General features: G+C 37.5%; 1 protein-coding gene across 1 annotated transcript; it reads right to left on the minus strand.

Moving 5' to 3' along the window:
• Positions 1-3,461: 3,461 nt before the first annotated feature.
• LOC127838607 (acetylcholine receptor subunit alpha-like) lies at positions 3,462-21,482 on the minus strand. Its single transcript, XM_052366438.1, has 6 exons — positions 21,261-21,482; positions 7,339-7,501; positions 6,890-7,047; positions 6,034-6,156; positions 5,811-5,909; positions 3,462-5,405 (listed from the first exon to the last, which is right to left on the minus strand). Exons 2-6 carry the CDS (start codon positions 7,496-7,498, stop codon positions 4,560-4,562), a joined length of 1,386 nt encoding a protein of 461 aa, XP_052222398.1. The 5' UTR covers positions 7,499-7,501; positions 21,261-21,482; the 3' UTR covers positions 3,462-4,559.
• Positions 21,483-23,111: the final 1,629 nt, after the last annotated feature.

Here is a 23,111-nt window from a genome sequence, read left to right on the forward strand (position 1 = left end):
TTTGGACAGTTGTATAAAGTAATACATGTACGTTTTCTGATGGTTATATGAATACAACAGATTAAATTTCGATTTTTAGTGAACGTGCACTTAGTGCAAATCTGGTCAAAACGTTTTTGATGTTATCATCAAAATATTCAATTTAATTTTCAAATTTAAAGTATGTTCACATGGTTTGATAATTGCGTAATTCACGTGAAGCGTTTACAAACTAAGGCGAATCTGAATTTAATGATGTCGATGTCGTTGATTGACCATTTAATAATGTTAACGTTTTACATTAAACATTATCTAATAAAACAAACAATGTAACTCCAAAAATCTATCACGAGATTACTTCTTCATCGTATCCATTACTTGTATAAAAGAGCACAAACTATATAAATAACATTAATAATAAGAATTTGTAACGCATTTGCAGACTATGGTTGAACATTTATTTAAGCGAACGTATTATATCTGATACGTTTTGATGTTAATATGTCATTAAAACTGTATTGTGCTTTTGATAGTCCTATTATGTGTTTTGTTAGTCTATTCAATATTCGAGTCGATATAAGGTATATGTATACTTTCTGTAAAATTTTCGTGACACATCAAATGGACTGGTTTAAGCTTGTTTGTTGTCAGCTTTTGTGTTCTATTATCATAACGAAATAACAAACCCTGTATTTATTGCATCATCATGCTCTGAATGCACGTGTATTGAAAAGGCACAATGCAAACAGCAAACCAACGTTGTTCATTAATTTGTATGAATTTGCATCGCATTTCACGATTATATTTACCTTATTCCCGCCCGCATGGACTGTAGTTTAAACAATATGTATCGATACAATATACAATTATATATACATAAAAAACAAGCACACGCGGTAAATTTGGCCAGTAACGAATGGCATACATCAAAACGCCACTTAGAATGTAATACCCATTATTAAATAAGTTACTATCTGCTATTTTCTTCAGAAATGACTTGGTCATGTGATGTAGTTTGACAGAATAAAGAATAAGAAAGACAATTGCTAAATATCAGATTGTATTGTCTAAGACGTTAATAAGCTGCTGATTAATGCGCATGTTTCATTTTCACCGGTTGTAAAAATTGACTTTCTGCAGAGAGTTCAGTGCACATTCGATTTGAAGTTTGAGAAGTTTTGGTAGAATAAATCCTTTTTTTAGTTACATTTCATGATTTAGGGAAGTAGAGCGTTATATATATATCAGGTACGAACTAAATAAGAGATCAATTGTATAGACTTTTTACTTTTAAGTGTGAACTTGATCTAAGAGGTGAAGCCCCAGCTGATGTAGGCCTATGTGACACTGTTTCTAAGACAGTCAGTTTTGGTGCATTGTCTTAAAATTCAATGTTAACTGATAATTTGAAAGAGCTTGGGTAAGCTTCTTAAGAGACAGACGCAAAACTTAAACTATGACCCATAACTCTTACGAAGGGCGACCGATCTTTATTCTTGTCATTATGCTTTATTTTGAAATATAATAATAAAGAATAAATATACAGTCCTTAGAAGCTGTTTAATAGTCAAATTTGATTTTTGAAGTGTGAATATTGGCCATTAAGTTAGAGATACAGGTGTACCACGTGACAGGTTGCCATATAATTAATTGCATTTGTTACATGTTAATTTAAATTCCGAAAAACATTTTGCACAGTTATCGAGTAATCAGTAATTCTTCGAGTGCTTTTTTGTAAATGTATTTGCAAAAACATTTAGCGCATTAAAGACAGTGTTTACTGCTTTCTGAGCCGACATCCTATATGTAAGAATAAATCCTTGAATACGTCTGAAATTGATGCGAAAATTTCACGTTGAGTGCAGAATAACCGTGTATATGAATGCTGTTCACATCAAATTTGGGCCAAGAACACAAGCCATTGAATAAAGTAATTATAATGTATTATATGTTGTCATAAGCAGCATTGTTTGCACCAGTTGAAATTTGGAAGAAAACATTTTTTTTAAAGTTTTATAAACAATCACACTTACCGGTGTGTTTTAAAAAGTTTTGTAAACAATCACACTTACCAGTGTGTTTACATTTTATAACGTGATCATGCAACCTGGATTTTCCTAAACCGCTAACCGCACAGGAATAATTTTAGGTTGCAGTTAAAAGCATCAAATAACTGTAAATAAATACCAGGAACGACGTTATTTTTGTTTGCGTTGAATAAAAACATTGCTTCGTGCCTTCACGACATTTCCAATAATATGTTGAGCTATTACGCTTGAAGACTCAAACTTTTGTAATTAAATACTCTTTAAAATTTATCATCATTATGTCAGTCTATATTGTCTATTTTAAAGTCTTTCATTTTACCTTGTTTTTGTTTTTTCGGTAACTTAAAAATGCCATTTTCCGGAATAGTATATCAATTATTGAAGTTTTTTGTGTAACTATCAGAATAATTTCCGATCAAGAACATTTCAATCTGCAAAGAATACAATGTCTAAAGGCAACATTTAGGAATAAGGAAACCTTTACATGAGATAAATTATTGTCGTTTTTTTAAAGAAAGTGACCTTTGCATAAACACTACACAATAATGCACAACGTACGACATGAAACAAAAACCATCATTAACGCTGGGGCCAACGCCTTCGAACGGACAATGCAAAGAATTGGAGGTTAAAACTGGCTGAAGGTTAACCTAAGCACACGCTTAGCCAAGAATAAATCACAAAAACACACATGTAAATAAACATTGCGTCGAAACTTCCCAAATAACATTAAAAGGCAATAAACCATAATATAATTCGATTGAGTTACAATTATATATGATTAACTTATTAAGATACACACTCAGTTTTAGACTGACCTCGTGTTCAATGTCATGTTCAATATAATATTAGTGGTGTTTAAAATGTCAACACGATCCTTGTTTTTCCATGTCTGTTACCAACGGATATATCCATCATAAAGGGATCGGAAAAAGAATAGCGTTCTCTTAACAATTGTATAACGGTATTTCTTTTTCCGTACAGGTACTTAATACGATCGCCTAGGTTTATGATGTTTGTACCATATACTCGGATATTTGATGTTTGATTAACGCCTTTATATATCTAAGACCTTCGTTTTCCTGATTCGGTTCTATGGATTCCTATCGCGAATTTTACTCCAACATAACGAAGAAATCATAATGCGTGTAAGCGTTTTTATTAAATTAAAATCAAACATTTTAAATCAACCGAAGTCATTCTACAAGCAAATAACAATATTCAGCTATAATATGAAAACAAGAACACACTCAAATACAATACAATACAAATACAATAACAAACAAAATACAACGTCGAATAGGAATCTTGTTTTCTACGATTATTGGAACAGACGAAAACAATAATCAAACCGAAATTGTAGTGCAAATATATATAAATAAATAAATAAATATATATATATATATATATATATATATAGCAATGTGCAAGCACTAAAACCATTCATTAATATGCACTATATCCAGAGATCAACAAAGGCAATACACGTGCTTTAAATAAATTAAACCAGTTTATTCGGTTACAAAATAATCAATATAATGATTCACTCAAAATACGTATTATTAAATACATAAAACCAGTAAACAAGTGATTTCAGTAAAATGATATTAAAATAACTATGCAAGCAAAAACAGCTTGAAAGTACATCACATAGTAAAATCATGTAAATAAATGAACACTACTAATAAATCAGAATCAGTTGGTTAAAAAAATGAAACCAGCAAAGTATGATAAATCTCATTCATAGAATGTCGTCATTAAAACCAGAATATTAAACACTCTAAATCAGTGAAGAAATTTCACAAAACGTCTATGTTATGCACGTGTTATGAAGCATCGGGGTAAACTAATGGCCTAAAATATCCATGGGCTGGTACTAAAACGAATTATCGTGTATTAAGGCAATCCCAAAATAAAGTGTTTATATTATGGATTTGCATAGTGTACATATACATTCTAAACTTATACTAATTAATTGTCCCGATGGGATACACAACTTGAGGACCGTTGAACAGCTACTATTTAACAACAGGAATAGATTGCCGAATCTAAACAAATCCCAAAAATCTCTGCAACAAGAAAATAGAGCTTGTGTAAGAATACAATACAAGCTTTCTACATCGCTGACATTTCGCCAATTGATTTTTTTTCTCCTTTTGGTAAGCGAAATCTACAAGGACCTATTTCCAACTTTTTGTGTATTTAAAGTGTAGGTAATATGATAATGTTTGCGTTATGTTTAATATATATTAATAAGAAAACTTTATTATAATAATACAACTTATAGAATATGCGGTAATGTATACAGCGGAGGTTGCACAATTGTCGATATACGAAGTCCAAATGGTCATACAAATTCAGATGTTTGATTATAAAAAATAGAAGAAGAGACAATAATATGTTCGGAAATCTAATGAGTGCATGTGCCAGTTTATACAAAAATGATTTCTTCGCAAGCAAGATTTAAATTGTCAGATTATTTTGGCAGTACCAGTTGCAAGAATTTTTTGTATAATTCAGCGATTGGAATCGTTACTTATAGTAATCGTAATGGTAATCCCCATAACCATCCCCATAACCATCACCCGAATGATCAGTATTTGTACCATCGTTAATCAATGTGTCGCCATATTGCTCGTACATGTCTTTGCTTTTGTAGTTGAATTCTTCGTTGTACACTCTACCTTTTGAAGTGGCCAAGACGTAGCAAACCATAATCGAGATTATAAACAGAAGCGAGAACAGAACAAAACACATGAAGTCTAGAAAGTTAACAGCATCTGTCCCATCAATTTTTACAGAAGGGCCCTTCTTAGGCGTGTCCGTTGCATTTTCTGAGTCATCAATTGGTTCGATTACATTACCTTTAGTCTTTCGAGCACATGATAGACATGGGCGACATCTCATTAGATTCATAAGTTTTACAAGTGAACTAGGAACTTTTGCATCTCCAAAGCTTTCCAGTCGAGAGAATACGAGGGCAAGCATTGTTGTCAGAGCGCTTGAAGCTGTTTGCATGACGAGAAAATACGTGATTAAGGGGGTTGTTTCGGAGTTTTGTGGATTGGTGTCAGAAACTATGCTTAAAAACACGGCAAACGATAAAAAAACAGTGACAGCGTAGCCTGCTTTCTCCCCAGAGTTAACAGGAATCATGTAAACGCAGATGTTTAAAATAGATAGCATACATATCGGCAATAGAACGGACATCATGAAATACATAGGTTTTCTTTTAAGAGTCATTTTGAAGTTTATTGCAGCGTCTTGTTTGTCACGATAGACGTGCCAACTGGTGTTGACGATGCCCCACTTGGTGTTGGTTTCGTAGTACTCAAGATTAAACCCTTCGGAAGCATTGAAACCACTTTTCATGTGCACCTAGAACATACACTCGTAAATATGAAACCAAGACCAACATGAATGTTATCAAATTGAAGTGTATTACTGACTATTTTCTGGTTAGTATTTAAGAGGGCCTTTTTGCATAAATTGTTAATAAGTTTTTGTTTTGTACTTGATCGATTGAGCCTCGTTGTGTGAAAACTGGGCTTAATGCATTTGCGTACAGTAGCGTCCGCACAGGCTAATCTGGGACGACACTTTTCGCTTAAATTGCATTTTCGCTAAAACGGTACTTACTTTAAACGAAAAAATAAATAATTGGAGATTGTCTTCCCTCATTAGCAAGGCTAATTTTGGATGATACTTAACGCACACGGATTAAGCCCAGTTTTCCCAGATCAAGGCTAAATTACAATAACGGCTGAAACAAATTGAGTTTACCTGTCGTCTCGAAAAACTCCAAGCCTGGAATCTAAGGTAACATGTCTGGTAGTCGAATGGGAAGTAGAAGACATCAATGGAACACGTTGATTTAAACACCTTTAAATGAGAACATAAGTAGATCGGAATCAATAACATTCAATCTAAGTGTCAGGAAACAAAATATACTTTTTGTTTTGTCAATGCAAACTTCCCAAACAATTAAGAATACTTAACATGGTACCTGAAATGGATTCCAGTTCATCGCGCCTGTGTGTCTATTCAAGACGTTCAGAGTCTTGTCACCAAGCCCTTTATAATCCAGATATGAGTTGTGGAGCGCGATGTCCGGTTTCCAAACTGCGTCCTAAACAAATGTTAATTGAATTATGACGTATAATCATTACAAACTGGAAAAAGCCTGAGTTATGAACTGCATGTTTTTTGTGTTTTGAGTGTTTACAATACATATTTGCTTGAAATCAACGATCATGAAAAACAATAAGCATCAGTAAATTTTAATAGTGCCAGTTACTTCTAATAAATGATATTTACATCCAATAATATATAATGAAATATTTTCGTATGGAGTAAATTTGCACTATGGACTTATACATGCGGAAACAAGTTAAGAATCTGACATATTGACACGTAATTGACACAAACATCATTAAATCTAATGTACTCAAGTGAGTGGTCAGCGTTCGATTCTTAGCATATTTTTTGTTAAACAAACTGTCTTTACATATTCCGCTGATAATTTAGAATATAGGTAGAAAAAATAACATTAAACCAATAAGTGATCTCTTTCGGAACACTTTTCCACTAGTATTTATATTCGCTTTTAAAAATAGAAAACCAGATTAGTGTCCTTGTTCTAGAATGCATTGCCTCAGAACTTCACTTCGTTATTAATAGCCATATAAAAACGTGAAAGACAACGAGCATCCTTTATACGATATAAGTGTTATGTATGAAGTGTGTATTTTTACAAGTAGTCTGTCTAAAAATAATGAGTTCATTTGGATCAGTTGCATATTTGCAATTTGCAATTCAATTTTTTTATTTTTGAAGTTATATATTTCAAATTAAATGTTTACCTGGGGCCAATGATATAACTTGATTCCCCCAAATGTATGTGGGTCCCATTTCAGAAACGTGTCATTCCAGCTCACGGACAGAAACGCTGTTGTCGTTAGAACCTCGTCTGTTTCTATTAAGTCGTTGATTGACAGAAGGTACAGATTTACATACACATCTGGAATAAATGTTTGCATATATAAATAATGTATTTACTTAAATCTTCGAGTATTATGCTGTCATTCAGTACGCAAATCAATTTAATCGTATCGTTTTTATTTTTACATCGAGGAGTGTGTATGGTGTGTATGTAAGTGACAAAATGCAATGTAATGGTACGTGCGAAAAAAAACGAAAACAAGATAAATAAACGTATATTTCTGTATCTGACTTATAGTAAACATGTATACCTAAAATAACATATAATTAAGTGCGAAACATCGTCCATAAACACTTTCATGCAGGGTACCTATGGCACTGGATTGATTGTCAACAGGGCGAATCCATTTGTTGTACATGTCAGTCACAAACATCTGCTCGTAAAGACGTTTTGCATCGTTGCCAGTCTGTGTGACCACGTGACTGGCATGACCAATCAAAACGAGCAGCCCAATCCCCGAGCTCGGCATGACCTTTAAACATATCGTCCATGTTGTATTTTAAGAATATACGTCAACAATCAACGCATTTTTACAGCCATTATTTGGCATATTCCCAAACAAATAAAGTATATCTTTTACCCAAATCCAGTCCAAACATTTGAATAACAAATATTTGGAAAAATAAATTAAAATTGTTAAAAAATTATAAATCAGACTATAATATTTTTTCTCAAAGTATATTGACGCTAAAATTCCCACGTTGACGGGTAATGGACCTTTAGCACAACATTGTACTTAGAATATAGATAAATTATGGTGCGCAATTTTGTAAACGTCCGATGATGTCATTTGATTTTTTTTTGCTATTTAACAAGTCCGCTTTCCTAAGTCCACAAACTGTTCTCGCCAACATGAGTGATTCGCATGGTAACATAAGTTCATAAAAAAGTATAATCCAATAAGGTAACAAACGGAAGGGCCGTACAACCCATACCGGCCTGGACCTCAATTCACATGTAAAATGAATCCGATGTTTATCAGTCTCTGGACATAGCCAAACTGCCGTATATAAAATTGAGTCCTTGTTTAAATCAAAATTTGCCAAATGGTTGCCCATGGTTTTGTCGCTACAAGAAACATATGTTGCTCGAGATATAAGATATTTTTTACCCACAACAAAAGTATTTTGTTCTTGGATATTATAATTTTTGTCTTGAAATAGGTCAATTTTAATATCCCCAATACTAGTGCAGAACCGAACAGTTTATTTAGTAAATAAAGACCACCGGTCCATAAAACATAACACAATATAATACAATTATAAAGTTGTGTCACTTGTTTTATACATGTAACATTTTTCTTCTTAGGTGTTTATCGCCTGTAAAAGATGGAATATGTAACATGTTAAATTCCTCATAGTGTTGTCATTAATCGAAGACATAATTCTGTATACTGTTATAGATACAACTTTAAAACTCTGCATGGGTAAATATATCGATCATATATTTTTAACGCTCATATCGAATATGAATGGATTATTGATGCAATCATGTCGGCTTTCTTGATTGAAGTCTTATATTACTACATTTTCCATTGATTTCAACATAGTTACACAAAAACTGACCGGTATGATATACGAATGTATAAGGGTTCTGGTGACTTGAACATTTTGTCAATTACTTCGTTATTCAATGCAAGGCGAAACGCAAAAAAGTATCTTTGTTATTTGAAAATGTTCTCATATATGTTCACACATTACTCTATAAACGGCTTTTATGTCATTCCTTTTTTCCGTCCAGTACCATATTTAAATAATAATGTAATGCAAATGCTATCAAACATATACTATTAGAGTATTTATATTTCGTTATTGTTTTAAAAGTCAAGACTTATTCTGAAATTTTTTTTATTCAACTATTAAATGGCTTTATCATGAATACATCGTTGTTAACCCTTTCCCACTCAGAAGCAAAGTAAAAATGTAAGTCTGTTCAGGTTTTATGCTGTTTGCTACTCATCAGTATCTAGGGTTGGAAATGAAGCCTTCGGGTCTTTAATTAAATGAAACTAAATAAATTTTTTAGTGGTAAAGGGTTAAGACTTAATTTTCACAAGCTGGTGGTTTACATGGAATATGGTTGTGTAACGTCTAAACCAATGGCAGCCAAAGCCGATGAAGGTCTTGATCATGACTGACTAACTGACCGAGATAGCAACGAGTTTTTTCACTACCGGGTAAAGGGATCTTTTATTTAACAGCGTTGAGTTTAATCTGTAGTTAATAGTAAAAGAAAATTACTTTATGATAATGCGGTACAATTTTAGAAAATTAGTTTTAAGCTCGAACCAGTCAAAATTTACTAAAAGAAATACTAAAGATTTTACCTTTGCAGACACTTATGCACAGAATACAAATATGTGCATGAATTATACTTGTTAGTACAGATACGAAGTTTTGTTCTTCCTTTTTAAAATGCAAGTTTGTATTGAAGCTCTGTGAACATGTTGCCACAATATATGCGTCTCTTTCACATCGCACGGCATAGTTGTTGTTGTTATGTTTGTTTGAAGCAAAGTTAGGACCTTATATTTAAGAGCGTTGAGTTTCTCCGTGCCAAAAAAGGGAAAATTGTTATTAAAGGTAAATATGTATTTGACATGTAAAACAGGAAGAAACAAACCTTTTAAAATGTTGATCTGGTTATCATGTTTTACACATGTTTCCCATTTTGGTAAATGCACCCCCACCACTAAGCATATATGTTATCCACCAATAATTTCACTATATCATGAACCTGGAGGAAAACGAAGATAGCCTTAAAAATTAAGTTTTTATAATCTATTATTATTGTGTTTTTTTATTTAAAATGTTATTTATTTTATTATTTATATATGTTTCTAACCATTACTAAATTGCTTGAAAATAATGATAGATGTATCGTTATATGTTACCTTCTAAAAAACAAGAATGTATAATAATTAGTATTAATATTTTGTTTATGATTTGTAAACGCTTTGTTTTAAGAGTAAGTAGAAATTCACTTCGCAGTAACTTATAATATAAGTTTAATAAAAAAAATACCTGAAAATCAAACTCCGAATTAAAATCCAGCAAATGCAATTATATTTTATCCTCAGCCGTTTATAGAAAAATATCTAAGCGTTAAACTATCCGATATTTTCACACAACCTAACCTCTATCCATGTATTTTATTGATGATCTATCGACAGTGCTTAGATTGTCACGGGACAATTATTACAACTTCTGTCACATTCATATGAATGATGCATTCTGATTGGATAATATGTTCACGTGACCGATTTTTCATTTTCCGCTGAACCCACTCCGTCGGCGTTTATGCAAATAAGGCGTTATTTTCCCCACAGTTCATACACCGATGAAATGCAGAAAATTGCTTTTCAATTCTTAAATGGAATATTAAATGAATAAATGATATAGTAGCCATGCAGGGTTGTCAGAAAGCTGATCAGATGATTCTTTGAGGTGTGAACGGGTTGATACGTTTAAAACAACAACATAATTTTTCATTTTAAACATCGCATACCCGGTACTTATGATTGGCGGTTAATGTGATGTTTTCATAATAAGTGATATTCATAAGAAGTAGAGCTTAAACAAACTGACATTATATCACAATAGATTTAAATTTGTAATTTTGATGACGTCAAACTTCAAATTGCTTTCGTCTATACGAGTATAAATCATTTTATGGTTAAAAAATTATATCGGAACACGGCAGATTCGGTTAAATTAAAAACATGAATAATAAACTATTAATAACACTTAAAAGGTTAACTTGTTTTTTACGTTTCAATCGACATGTTTATTGCCAAACCAAACGCGAATTCAGCTGTTGCGCATCGTTGCATAGAAATTAGAAAACATATATATAATATGCTATAGTCCCAGATGGAACCACAGGCGAAGGTGAGATAATAAGATTACAGTTGTATTATATTGTATCATGTTTCTAATTTTGCAGTTTTTGCTGTTTTACAAGCATTGTTAACAAGCAGTGTTATTTATAAATTGCGCGATTGCATGATCGATGTTGGACTATGAGTCAATTGATTATTGATCTTCACGTAAATATCACGCGCAAAATTTCGATAAAATACACAGTCACAGACAACGTTTAGCATTTGCTGCTTTCCGGTCATCTGCGGTCAAAAGCCTTTATGATGAAGCAGGGGGATCATCATTATATCTGAGTTGAAAAAAACAAACACTTTCGCTTCCATTTGCAGCAATAACATGTCTAATAAAATAAAGCCTTCATTCACATGTTTTCAAACCCCACTTTGTTGACAAATTTGAACATACTAAAGAAGAAAACCAACCAATCAGATTTCTTTAACAAACCTTTTGGAAGTTTGAAATATTAATGCTCGGTCTGTATTATTGAAACCCGTTGAGAATGCCCCCCTCCTTTAACGATTATCTACACACATTCAACATAAAATTAGTCGATACAAGAAATGTTTCGTAAAAACGAACTTAGTGTCGGTAATCATCGTAAGGTCTGTAAAGTTCACTCGTCTACTGTAAGATCGTATTGACAGAAAACGATATTACGGGTATTTGTTATTAAGCCTTAAACGGACCTTTTCACAGATTTTGGCATGTCATTAAATGCTTTATATTGACAAATGTAAACATTTGATCTAAAAAGCTCATGTAAACAAAAAGAATGAAATTAAAGAAAAAAAACACAGTAACCCTCGACTGGGCTCTAATCACTGTCCCCTGGAGTAAAAGTCGTCCGCATAGACTATTCGGCCATTTGTGTTCATACAATACGATATGTATTGTATACTTTATATAAGCAATCCTCGTAGTGTCACAAAATATAACGGCAACAACAGAACTCTCCAAATTATTCAATCGTTTACCGTTGCAACGCTTTATAATTGTCAGGTTTTTAAATCGTCAAAAGATGCATATAATGGATATTTTAGAGCGTGGTTAATGTTCAGTATTACTGTTTCTCCACAAATATCATACAAATAATGAAAATGTGCGACTCTTAAACATTTTGTTTAATTTTGTCAATTTACCTAAACGTGAAAAGGTCCCCTAACACTTGTTTATCTGATGTCCGAAAAATGCGATATTGCGAACAATCGATGTATTCTATGACTGTTTATAATATCGAGTATCCACTGTACTTATATGATAAGAACGATTTTAACATGATGCTCAATGCATTTTCGAATTGATGGGATAAGTATAATTTTAGTTGTAGTAATTTTGAACTGAGCTATTTGAATAGACGCGTATGGTTTCTTTTGCTACAGGGAGAGTCGCGAGCATCGAGCTTGATTATAGCTTCGCTCTGATAAAACGGGGTTTAATGCATGTACGTGAAGTGTCGTCCCAGCGTAGCCAGAACAGTCCGCACAGGCTTATCAGGGACTACAATTTCAATGCTATGCCTCCATTTTAGATATTTATTTTGATATAAACTGTACAAAATAGTCACGCGAGATATTCACTGTTCAGTCAATTTACTGGTTTTCAACTAAGTCAGTGTTTGAATTATTTATTTTGTTCCATTATTTTACGTTTTCACATTTTGGAAAAAGTCTGTTTCTTTGTATACGAACGACATGTAAATTTACCGCAAACAAAACACTAACGTAATTTAAATATAATTAATTTATTGTACATTTGTCACCCAGACAATGCAACCAACAAGCAGAAATGACTGTGTGACGGTCAAAGCTACACACTATACCCGATAGCAAAATCCGAGGCTTATCAAGACAAGCTTGAATTCCTTTCACGGGCATAAAAGTACTTGATGTCTCACAGAATAGCGCGTGACTTCTCTTTTAGGAAACCACTCAAGATCACGTGATTACAGGTCAGGAGACCGTATCCACTAAACCACTGTGACATTGACCTTCATTCGACCTTGAACTGTATATCGTATCAAGTCCGAGAAATACATAATACTTATATCTATTTGTGATTTCACAAACAATCAGATGCGTTTTTTTTTATCTTACAGAATATTCTACGACAAACGTAATTGTGAAGAGTGTATAGTTATAAGAAACGCGTCAGCATATAAAATCATACCATAATTATTAAACAGAAAAGAAAAGAAAAAATGAGACCATTCTTGTGGCTGCAGTGTTTATTCATGATCAGAAAGTGTAATTCACAAGTCTGCAAAACATCGACTTCGGACGGACAAACAGCCCTGACAGAAATGCGGATTCTTGAATTGATAAAAAAATGGCCTAATAAGGTGTAATCTCGTACAGACCCGAACCGTAACAAGCGTAACAAAAATACACGGGTACATTTACAATAAAGTAGAACACACATTTACATAATGTCATTTATCAGGGAATGTTTGTCATTTTGTAATACACATGCAGACAATATTCAATAACTACAGCTACAAATTACAACAAACAAATAAGCAGCTCTGGGAAAACCAGGCTTAATGCATATGCGCAAAGTGTCGTCTAAGATTTGTATTTGCAGTCTGCAGAGACTAATCAGGGACAACACTCTCCGCTTTAATGGTATTTTTCGTCTAAAGGAAGTGACTTATTTGTAAAAACTAAGTTTAAGCGAAACAAGTTGTTGTCACCGATTAGTCTCTGCGGACTGCACAGGCTTACCTGAGTCGGCACATACAGTAAGTCCCAAACAGAGGCTCAAGTATTTATAGAGAAGCAAAAATGTCTGCCCAGCCCTAGGCATATCAACAATAACAGCTCAAGATTTATAACTTGGCATTCTCTGTGTTTTAACCTAAAATACAAACCTTCAATTGAGTTATTGCGGATTATACTTAAGCATTTATATTGATGTTTTATATAAATAATGCACTTTATCGTTTATCATATGCGTAAATAATAATTTCGTTTCTAATAATGATCATACTCTCTGATTTAAAGTACTTATTAAACCAAGTATTGAGTAATATTTGATTGATTGACAAACCTGCTTTGTACATTGTAAATCTCAGCACCTTACACATACAAACAACTCACATAATTATTCAGAGACCACAAAAAAAATACAAACGAAAACGATTAAAAGTATAATAAAAAAAACAATGGTTTAACAATTCATAGGCAATACCTAAATAAATATTACATATCACTCTTTATACTTATGCATGGCGATAATCTACACAGCTATCACAGCCATTTGTGGTTCAATCTTAAGTAAATCTGAGCATCACTCTGGGAAAATGGGGATAATTGCATGTGTGTAGACTTTCGAGTGTGATTAGCCTGTGCAATGTACACGGGCTGATCAGGGACAACACTTTCACTGGATTTTCGCTAAGAAAAGACTTCCTTTAAACGAAACATACCATCAAGTGGACACGGGCTAATATGGGATTACATTTTACGCATATGCTTTAAGTCCCGTGTTTCTAGAGCAATGCTCTTTGTTTTCATTTCTATCATTCCCGAAGAATTCTAACATGTAAATCAAGGCGCACTGAGCTTCCCTCAGATCCGCATATCAACTGTTATTACTCTGTCAGTTACCCAAAAGACGTGTGCGTACAAAAATTTGCTTTTGTTTCTATAACATATTCCAGACACAAATAATGGTCAACGCTCTATGGTATTATTGGCTTTACAAAAGATCTATAAATAGATAGGTTTTTGGCTATACCTTTTACAGAATGTAGCTTTACAATAGTAATATGCTTATTGATTGGTCACTGATTCTATATGAACATAGATCTGGCATCTTTTTAAAGGAATAAGGGTCAGTCTGAGACAATTACAATACCGAACTCATCTTGGTCCTCTTGGTATGAACACTCTTAATCGCAGAAATGAGTGATTTTCATGTGGAAATCAAGAATGCCTTTGAAGAGAACCCATTTAAAGGACAAAAATAAATACAGAGATGAACGCAAATCAATGAATTCACCTGCTCAAAAACTGCTTACAACAAATTCAGATACATTTATTACTTTGTTCTTTGAATTACACGCAATACAATGCCTTTTATGGCATATTTAATGCATTTTGTATTCATTTACCTCTATTGCATTTTAATGCTAGCATTCCAAAGAGACATTTCAAGTGTTGTTTCATACTAATCATATTTGCTTTCGCATTTTGAATCAACGTTTACAAAATAAACCAGCTTTTAACGTCAAATCTGTCATTAATATTGCAATAGATTCATTTTACAGGAGGCGGGGTATAATCTGAATGGTCAATTAATGGACGCTCTTCAAATTGTTCCAGATGGAGAGCTTTTAAATGCAAGGTCCAAATGGCGATCAATGCGGTGTATAAATTATTTAAAGCATATTATTTCAGGAAATGTTTCTCGATTATCAACCACTTTATTCTTTGGAACCCTTAATTACAGACAGAACTTAATAAAACGCACCAATTCAGTTTTGCTTTTTCAGTGGGAAATACAATTGAAATCGTAATAACCTGTTTCACAGCACATATTTCGAATAATTCATTATTAATATATACAACACAAAAGGAAGAAACCCATGTCAATAAATCTGCATTGTTTGTATACACTAACTTGACATTTATTTGAGAAGGAAACACTGGATTTATTCCCCAGTTTAAATGCTATTGCGTGATCAAGAGTAATATGCCTGTATCAAACCAGACACATTTAAAACTGTCTTGGGAATGGGTAATGTACCCGACCAAACTCAAAATGTTTAGTTGTGAATTATTGAAATTAAGACAAACATCCATTTTATAAAGAACTACCATACAGTCATGTAATTACTTTAAGTTTTCGGACACTTAACAATAATAAGTATTGTCCGTGTCCGAAAAACGAGATACGATAAATATAAAACAAGGAACCGGAACCATTTTTCGGACTCGTTCAATATATCATTAAAACAAATGTTCTGACAAAGTGTCATGAATAATGGACAATACATGTGACTTTTAGAGTGTTAACAAGTTTATACTATAAACTTACAAGGAAAAATGTCCTGTCCCCTGGCGGCCATGATTTTCAACCAACCAAAACCATTGTCGAACTCGTTCAAGATATTTTTGAGTTGAATCTTCTGACCAAGATTCATGAAGATAGGCAATAAATGTGGCCTCTAGAGTGTTAACAATGTTTTACTATAGCCATATGTAGCCATATAATGAAAAATGTCCCGCCCCCTGGTGGCCATGTTTGTCAACAGACCAGAATCATTTTGGAACTCAATCAAGATTTTATTGGGACGTATGTTATGACCAAGTTTTATGAAGATCGGACCACAAATTTTGCCTCTGAGGTGCTAACATGGTTTTACTGTAGCCATATCAGGGTCAGGTTTAATGAGAGCAACCATGGTCGGGCGACTATGGTTGTACCAGCGAATAATCGTCGTGCGACGATAACCGGGTTTAATGGAGAGCGACCATCGTCGGTCGACCGCGCTTTGTTCGACATACTGTCGAGCGACCGCAGTCCACCTCTCACACCACGACTGCTCGTCGCTTGATGCTTTGTCGGCACCCAAAACCCGAACAGCTAAGGGCATCACAGACCTGTTTTTGCTAAATCTCACGTGGCTAAACGCCACTCGTCCCTCTAAGAAGGTCAAGGGGCGCAGCAGAGGACACCCGATGTATTTAGCAGGCCAGAATCTATTCGTTATCGGAATGAATGACAGATCGCTCGACCAACTGAGAACGGCCATGCACCACCACCCACCGAATCAAGAAAGAGCTCTCAATCTGTCAAGTGTCAGCTTTGCAACCATACTCCCCCCGGAACCTAGAAACTTCGGTTTCCCGGGGTCTGCCCGCGGAGTCATTTAAGCAACCACCGCGGACCAACAGTTGGCATCGTTTATGGTTAGAACTACGACGGTATCTGTTCGTCTTCGAACCTCTGACTTTCGTTCTTGACTAATGAAAACATGCTTGGCAAATGCTTTTGCTGTCGTTCGTCTTGCGACGGTACAAGAATTTCACCTCTAGCGCCGCAATACGGATGAACCCGTAAGTCCCTATTAATGATTACCTCGCGCTCCGACAGCCAACTGATAGAACCGAGGTCCTATTCCATTATTCAATGTAGAATTATACAGGCGACCAGGGCCTGCTCTAAGCTATCTAATTTCTTCAAAGTCAACGTGCCGGCAGCCGAGACACTCACTCAAGAGCACCAGGGGCCGGTGACGCCGGCCGGAAGGCCAGGTCGAGCGGTAATCGGTAAGCCTGTGCCCGAGATCCTTCTACGAGCTTTTTAACTGCAGCAACTTTAATATACGCTATTGGAGCAGGAATTACCGCTGCTGCTGGCACCAGACTTGCACTCCATTCGATAAACGCTCAAGGATCTTAAGTGTGCCCATTCCAATTTGGGGGCGTCGAAAGAGTCCTGCATTGTTATTTTTCGTCACTACCTCCCCGTGACGGGATTGGGTAATTTGCGCGCCTGCTGCCTTTCTTGGATGTGGTAGCCGTGTTTAATGCTCCCTCTCCAGAATCAAACCATGATTCCCCGTTACCCGTTATCACCATGGTAGGCATAGCACGTACCATCGACAGTTGATAGGGCAGACACTTGAAGGATACGTCGCCGGCGCGACCCTTGCGATCGGTACTAAGTTGTCCAGAGTTATCACTAGTTGCGGCCGCCTTGTGCCGACCGCGTTGGTCTGGGCTAAAAAAAGCGATTTTCCCCGCGAGGGTCGGAGCTTCGTTGCATGTATTAGCTCTAGAATTGCCACAGCTTTCCAAGTAGGATTGAACGATCTAAGGAACCATAACGGATTCTCAGTCTCGCCGAGTGAAGGCGCGTACTTGGACAAGCATGGCTTAGTCGTTGAGACAAGCATGTGACTACAGGCAGATCAACCAGATAGCTACTACGACGAGATCGCTCTCGCGCGTTTGCCGAGGGACCGGCGGCTGCTTCGGCTTCGCGTCGGCTCAGGCGGGCCGGCCTAGGCCGCGGAACACGTGTCCCGCGTGCGTTCAACTAGGCCGTGTGTGTCCGCCTTGCCACTGCTCTGCCACCGCAGCCGCTCTCGTTCGTCCCCTCGGACGACGTTCGCGGGACCGTGTTCACGGCAACCCGCGGGTCGTCCGTGATGCGACTACTACTGCGTGCGGCGAGTCTGGCCGCTGCGAGGGCCGCGCTCGTTCCGCTGCGGAAACACTCGCGGCCTGCCAGCCGACCTCTGACCGACTCGCTCACCACCCGTCTCGGGGAGCCGCTGCGCTGTGCGAGAGGCGGCAACCGCTGCGAGCGAGCTTCCCCGTACTACGGTCGACTGGTCGCCGCCCGGCTTCGGTTGAAAGACCACGCCGAGCTGGCAGGACACGTCAAGGCTCTCCGTATCGAGGGCACGGAAGCCGCGTCCGACTGTGAGTGTCTCGGGACCGACTACTAGTTCGTCGACTAGTCCCCGTACGCGCCGCCGTGGGCAGGCCTGTGGTTTTCTCCCGCTGGCCGGCTGCGAATGTGGCCGGGACCACTGCGAGCCGATTCGGCGGCCGTGATTCTTGCCTTTTCCAAGGGGTTCGCTCAGGCTAGAGGCCACCACCGGGTTGGGGGCCGTTCTAGGCCTGGCTCGCGCTGCTGTACGAGCGCCCGATGTCCCTGCTTGCGAACGCCGGTCCGCGACGTTCGGCTACTGCCTACTGGGAGACCACGTCTAGAGGTAGGCACGTCGCGAGATTAAAATTTTCTTTCAAATATTTTCCCCCATATATATAGGAATGTTTTCGTCCTCAGCGGTACCGTCCCAAACGGTATTGTACCTTGCCAGCGATTCCGTATATCCTCTCGGGACACGAAATCGCAGACAACGGACGATTCTCGGCCGACGGCAGGCCAAAAATAAAGCCACCTTCGCGATCGGCAGGGCGTCCGCGGTCCCATGCGAGACCACAGATGCCTCGCGAGCTCGGAAGCCCGCTGGTCCGCGCGAGGAGGCGGCGAGACCAGCCAGGCCGGCTAGCGGGTCCCACAAGCCAGGCCGAGCCCTGGCCCTCGCGAGGAGGCGGCAAGACCTGAGTTCGGGATATGCAAATATAAAAATAGCGACTACCACGACCGTAGTCGCGCACTGTTACAGACTGTCTGGGAGTCTCCTGAAGTTGCATAGACGGTCTTGGTACGTCGCAGAATGTATGGGAGTCTCTTGCATGTGCCAGGCCGGTCTGGGAGACTGTCTGGCACCATCGCAGACAGTCTGGGAATCTAATGTATGTGTTCTTACGGTCTTGACACCGTCGCAAACTGTCTGGAAGTCGCCTGCAGGTGCCACTCCGGTCTGACAGACTGTCTGGCAACGTCGCAGACTGTCTTGGGGTCTGCTTAAGGTTCCTCGCCGGTCTGAGAGGCTTTCTGGCACCGTTAAAGACTGTCTGAAAGTTTCCTGCGGGTGCCGATACGGTATTGGCACCGTCGCATACCATCTTTAAGTATCCTGCTGGTGCCCAGACGGTCTTCGCACCGTCAAAAACTGTCTGGGATTCTCCCGAAGGTGCCCTGACGGTCTCGGAGACTCCTGGCACCGCCTGGAAGTCTCCTGTGACTGCCCAGATGATCCTGGCACCGTCGAAGACTGTCTAAGAGTCTCCTGCGGGTGCCTCGCCGGTCTGGGAGATTTTCTGGCAGCGTCAAAGACTGTCTGGGAGTCTCCTGCATGTGCCCAGACGGCATCCTACTGGTTCACAGACAGTCTTGGCACCGTCGCACACTGTCTCGGAGTCGCCTGCAGCTGCCCCGCCGATTACAAAGACTGTCTGGCACCGTCGTAGACTGTCTGGGAGTCTCATCAAGGTGGCCAGAGAATCATAATACCGTTGCAGAATGTCTGGGAGTCTCTTGCAGGTGTCCATATGGTTTTGGCACAGTCGCAGTCTAGGAGTCTCCTGCAGGTGCATCGCCGGTCTTGAAGACTTTCTTGCACCGTCGTGAATGTGTCGGGGTCTCCTGCAGGAGCCAAAATGATCTTGGCACCGTCGAAAACTGTCTAGGAGTCTCTTGCAGGTGCCACGCCTGTCTGAGAGACTGTCTGGCACCGTCGCAGACTGTATGGAATTCTAGTGCATGTACCCAGACGGTCTTGTCACCGTCGCAGACTGTCTGGGAATCTCCTGCAGGTGTCAATGCGGTCTTAGCTCCCTCTCACACTGCTTGGGAGTCTCATGCTGGTACCTTAAAGTCTTTCAGTGGTCAGTCTAGTGCAGTCCTCTTGATACCCCGTAGCTTTTTTACATGTGTCTGTTGTCACCAACGCCACCCAACAGGCGTTTATGGCTGCCACAGTCTCCTGCCACTTTTTCCGCTAATTTGCCTCGGTCACCAATGGCCCGTGCCTTTCCTCCAGCAGGTTATTGGTCTCGATAACAAGCTCTAAAGGATATCTATCTCTCTTATGGACCACAAATGGCACTGACTCAAAATGTTGCTGTCTTTGTCTTCCATTTTTCGCGTGTAATTTCGCCGTCAGATTTTGATGGCGGAAGTGGTAATTTTCCTAATATTAGCGACTACCACGACCGCAGTCGACTTACCACATCGTCGTGCGACCACAGTCGCGGCAACTTGCTCCTTGAACGCGGCGAGTGGTCAGTTGGCGGCCGACGAGCGTCGGTCGACCACACAGTCAACCGACTACGGTCGGGTTTTGCAGTTTTTTATTAAACCGGACCCAGGAAAAATTCCCCACTCAATGGCGGCCATGTTTTTCAACGATCTGGAACCATTTTCGAACTCGTCCAAGATAGCATCTTGTTAATAATGTGTTAATAAAGCCATATAAGGAAAAATACCCTGCCCCCTGGGGGCCATGTTTTTCAACCAAACGGAATCATTTTCAAAGTTGTCCAATATATCATGAGGGCAAATCTTGTGTCCAAGTTTCATGAAGATTGGACGATAAATGTGGCTTCAAGAGTGTTAAAAAGGTTTTACTATAGCAATATATAGCCATATTACGAATGTCTGTTTTTCAGCAACCGTAACCAATTTCAAACTCTTTTAAGATATCGTTGAGACGAATCTTCTGACCAAATGTCATGACGATTTGACAACAAATGTGGCCTCTATAGTGTTAACAATGCAAATATTGACACCACACAACGAACAATTCACGTGCAAAAAGCGATCACAAAGCTCACCATGAGCACATTGGCTCAGGTGAGCTAAAAAGTACGAAAAATGAAATGCTGGACGGACAGTTCGTCTGCGATTATATGTACTTACTTTTTATAATGCTATATGCCACCCTACTGGCAGCCTTAGAATGCAAGGTACATTATCTGTACTTACTTTTGGTCATGTGAGAGAGCAAGGGAGGCGATGCAGCTATCACAGAGCGGGTACGTGTACGTTTGAGAAGCGCCAGACCAAGTATTTGTCTGAAATAATTACGTTGATGGCGATTGTCTCTTGTAATTGGCATGTCAAGCAGATACTTATTGCCCGTGAGAAGTGCAAGACTAATTTATTGTCTGAAATAATTATATTGGTGGTTATTGTCTATTGTAATTGGCATGTCTTGCTGATACGTATTGCCCGAGAAGTGCAAGACCAATTATTGGCCTGAAATGATGTTGGTGTGATTGTCTCGTGTATTTGGCATGTCCAGCGGATTCGTATTACCCATGAGAAGTCCAGTTTTCCCAGGCCAATATTATCTTAAGAAATAAATGTGTTCTTGTTCACTATACATTGAATTTAATTTGGGCAATCGGTCACTTGCCTTAAATAAAGGACCAAATAATTGTTTTTAATGAAAATTCAATACTGCTCCAGCAGCTGGAGTTTCACTTCTTTATATTACATAAAATACTGTGTATCGCATAACAATTTATTATGAAAGGACTATGTTACTGGCATTGCTTGTATACTTTTTCAAGGGAGAAAGAATTGAATATTTAAAGATTTTTGTTTTCAATTATATTTTGTTTATGTAATATGTATATACATGTATAACAGATACGCATACACAAATACTATACACGGTACTCATGCCTTGTACGCATACTGGTGGGTGTTAATAAGCAATGTTGATGGTTAGTATATGGAATTGTCACTAGCAAAATAATATGTTCGTTAAAAAATATTCATGGAATATCCAGAGATTTGCAAAAGGTGTTAAATGGTAATCAAGTACATTTTTATCAACTGCACCGGGATTCTCCATATCGACACTGATATTGCATTTTAAGGGACCTTGTTCACAGATTTTGGGTTGTATTGCAGTTTGTCATTAAATACTATAAATTGATAAATGTAAACATTGGAACTAAATAGCTCAAGTATAAAACAAGAATAAAATTTAAGAATGAAAATAAGGAATCCTCAACATTAGAGTAACAGTCTCACTCAACTCGACCATTCGTGCACACGTTGTGGGTTGTTCATTTTATACTTTATATAAGTAATCGTCGTAATGTAACACAATATAACGATAACAACATAACTCTCCTAATTGTTCAATCGTTTCGCGTTGGTAATGCTCTATAATTTTCAGGTTTTTGAAAGCGTCAAAAGATGCATATTATGGATATTTGAGAGCATGGTAAATGTTCAGTATTATTGTTTCTTCGCAAATATCATAAATAAAACAAAAAATTGCAAATCTGAAACCTTTTTTTTTATTCAATTGTGTCAATATACCAAAACGTGAAACTGTCCCTTAAAGTACCATATGATGAATACATGCTTAAAGCACCATATGATGAATACATCCTTTAAGTACCATAATTATGATGAATATATGTACATTCTTTAAATACCATACGATGAATACATCCTTTAGGTACCATATGATGAATACATTCTTGAAGTACCATATGATGTTACATCATTTAAGTACCATATGATGAATACATCCTTTGAGTAGCATATGATGAATACATACTTAAAGTACCATATGATGAATACATCCTTTAAGTATCATATGATGAATACATCCATTAATTACTGTATGATGAATACATCCTTTAAGTACCATATCTTGAATACATAATTTAAGTACCATATGATGAATACATTTAGAAAACGAAGTTCGATTCGAAAACTAAATAAGTTTATTCAGCAAGGCTAAGAAGACCAGAGTGGCCAGAGGTTCTGGTTGCTATGCCGAGCCAATTTACGTATTTGTATTAAGCACTT

Source organism: Dreissena polymorpha, chromosome 7, assembly GCF_020536995.1.
Source record: "Dreissena polymorpha isolate Duluth1 chromosome 7, UMN_Dpol_1.0, whole genome shotgun sequence".
NCBI lineage: Eukaryota > Metazoa > Mollusca > Bivalvia > Myida > Dreissenidae > Dreissena > Dreissena polymorpha.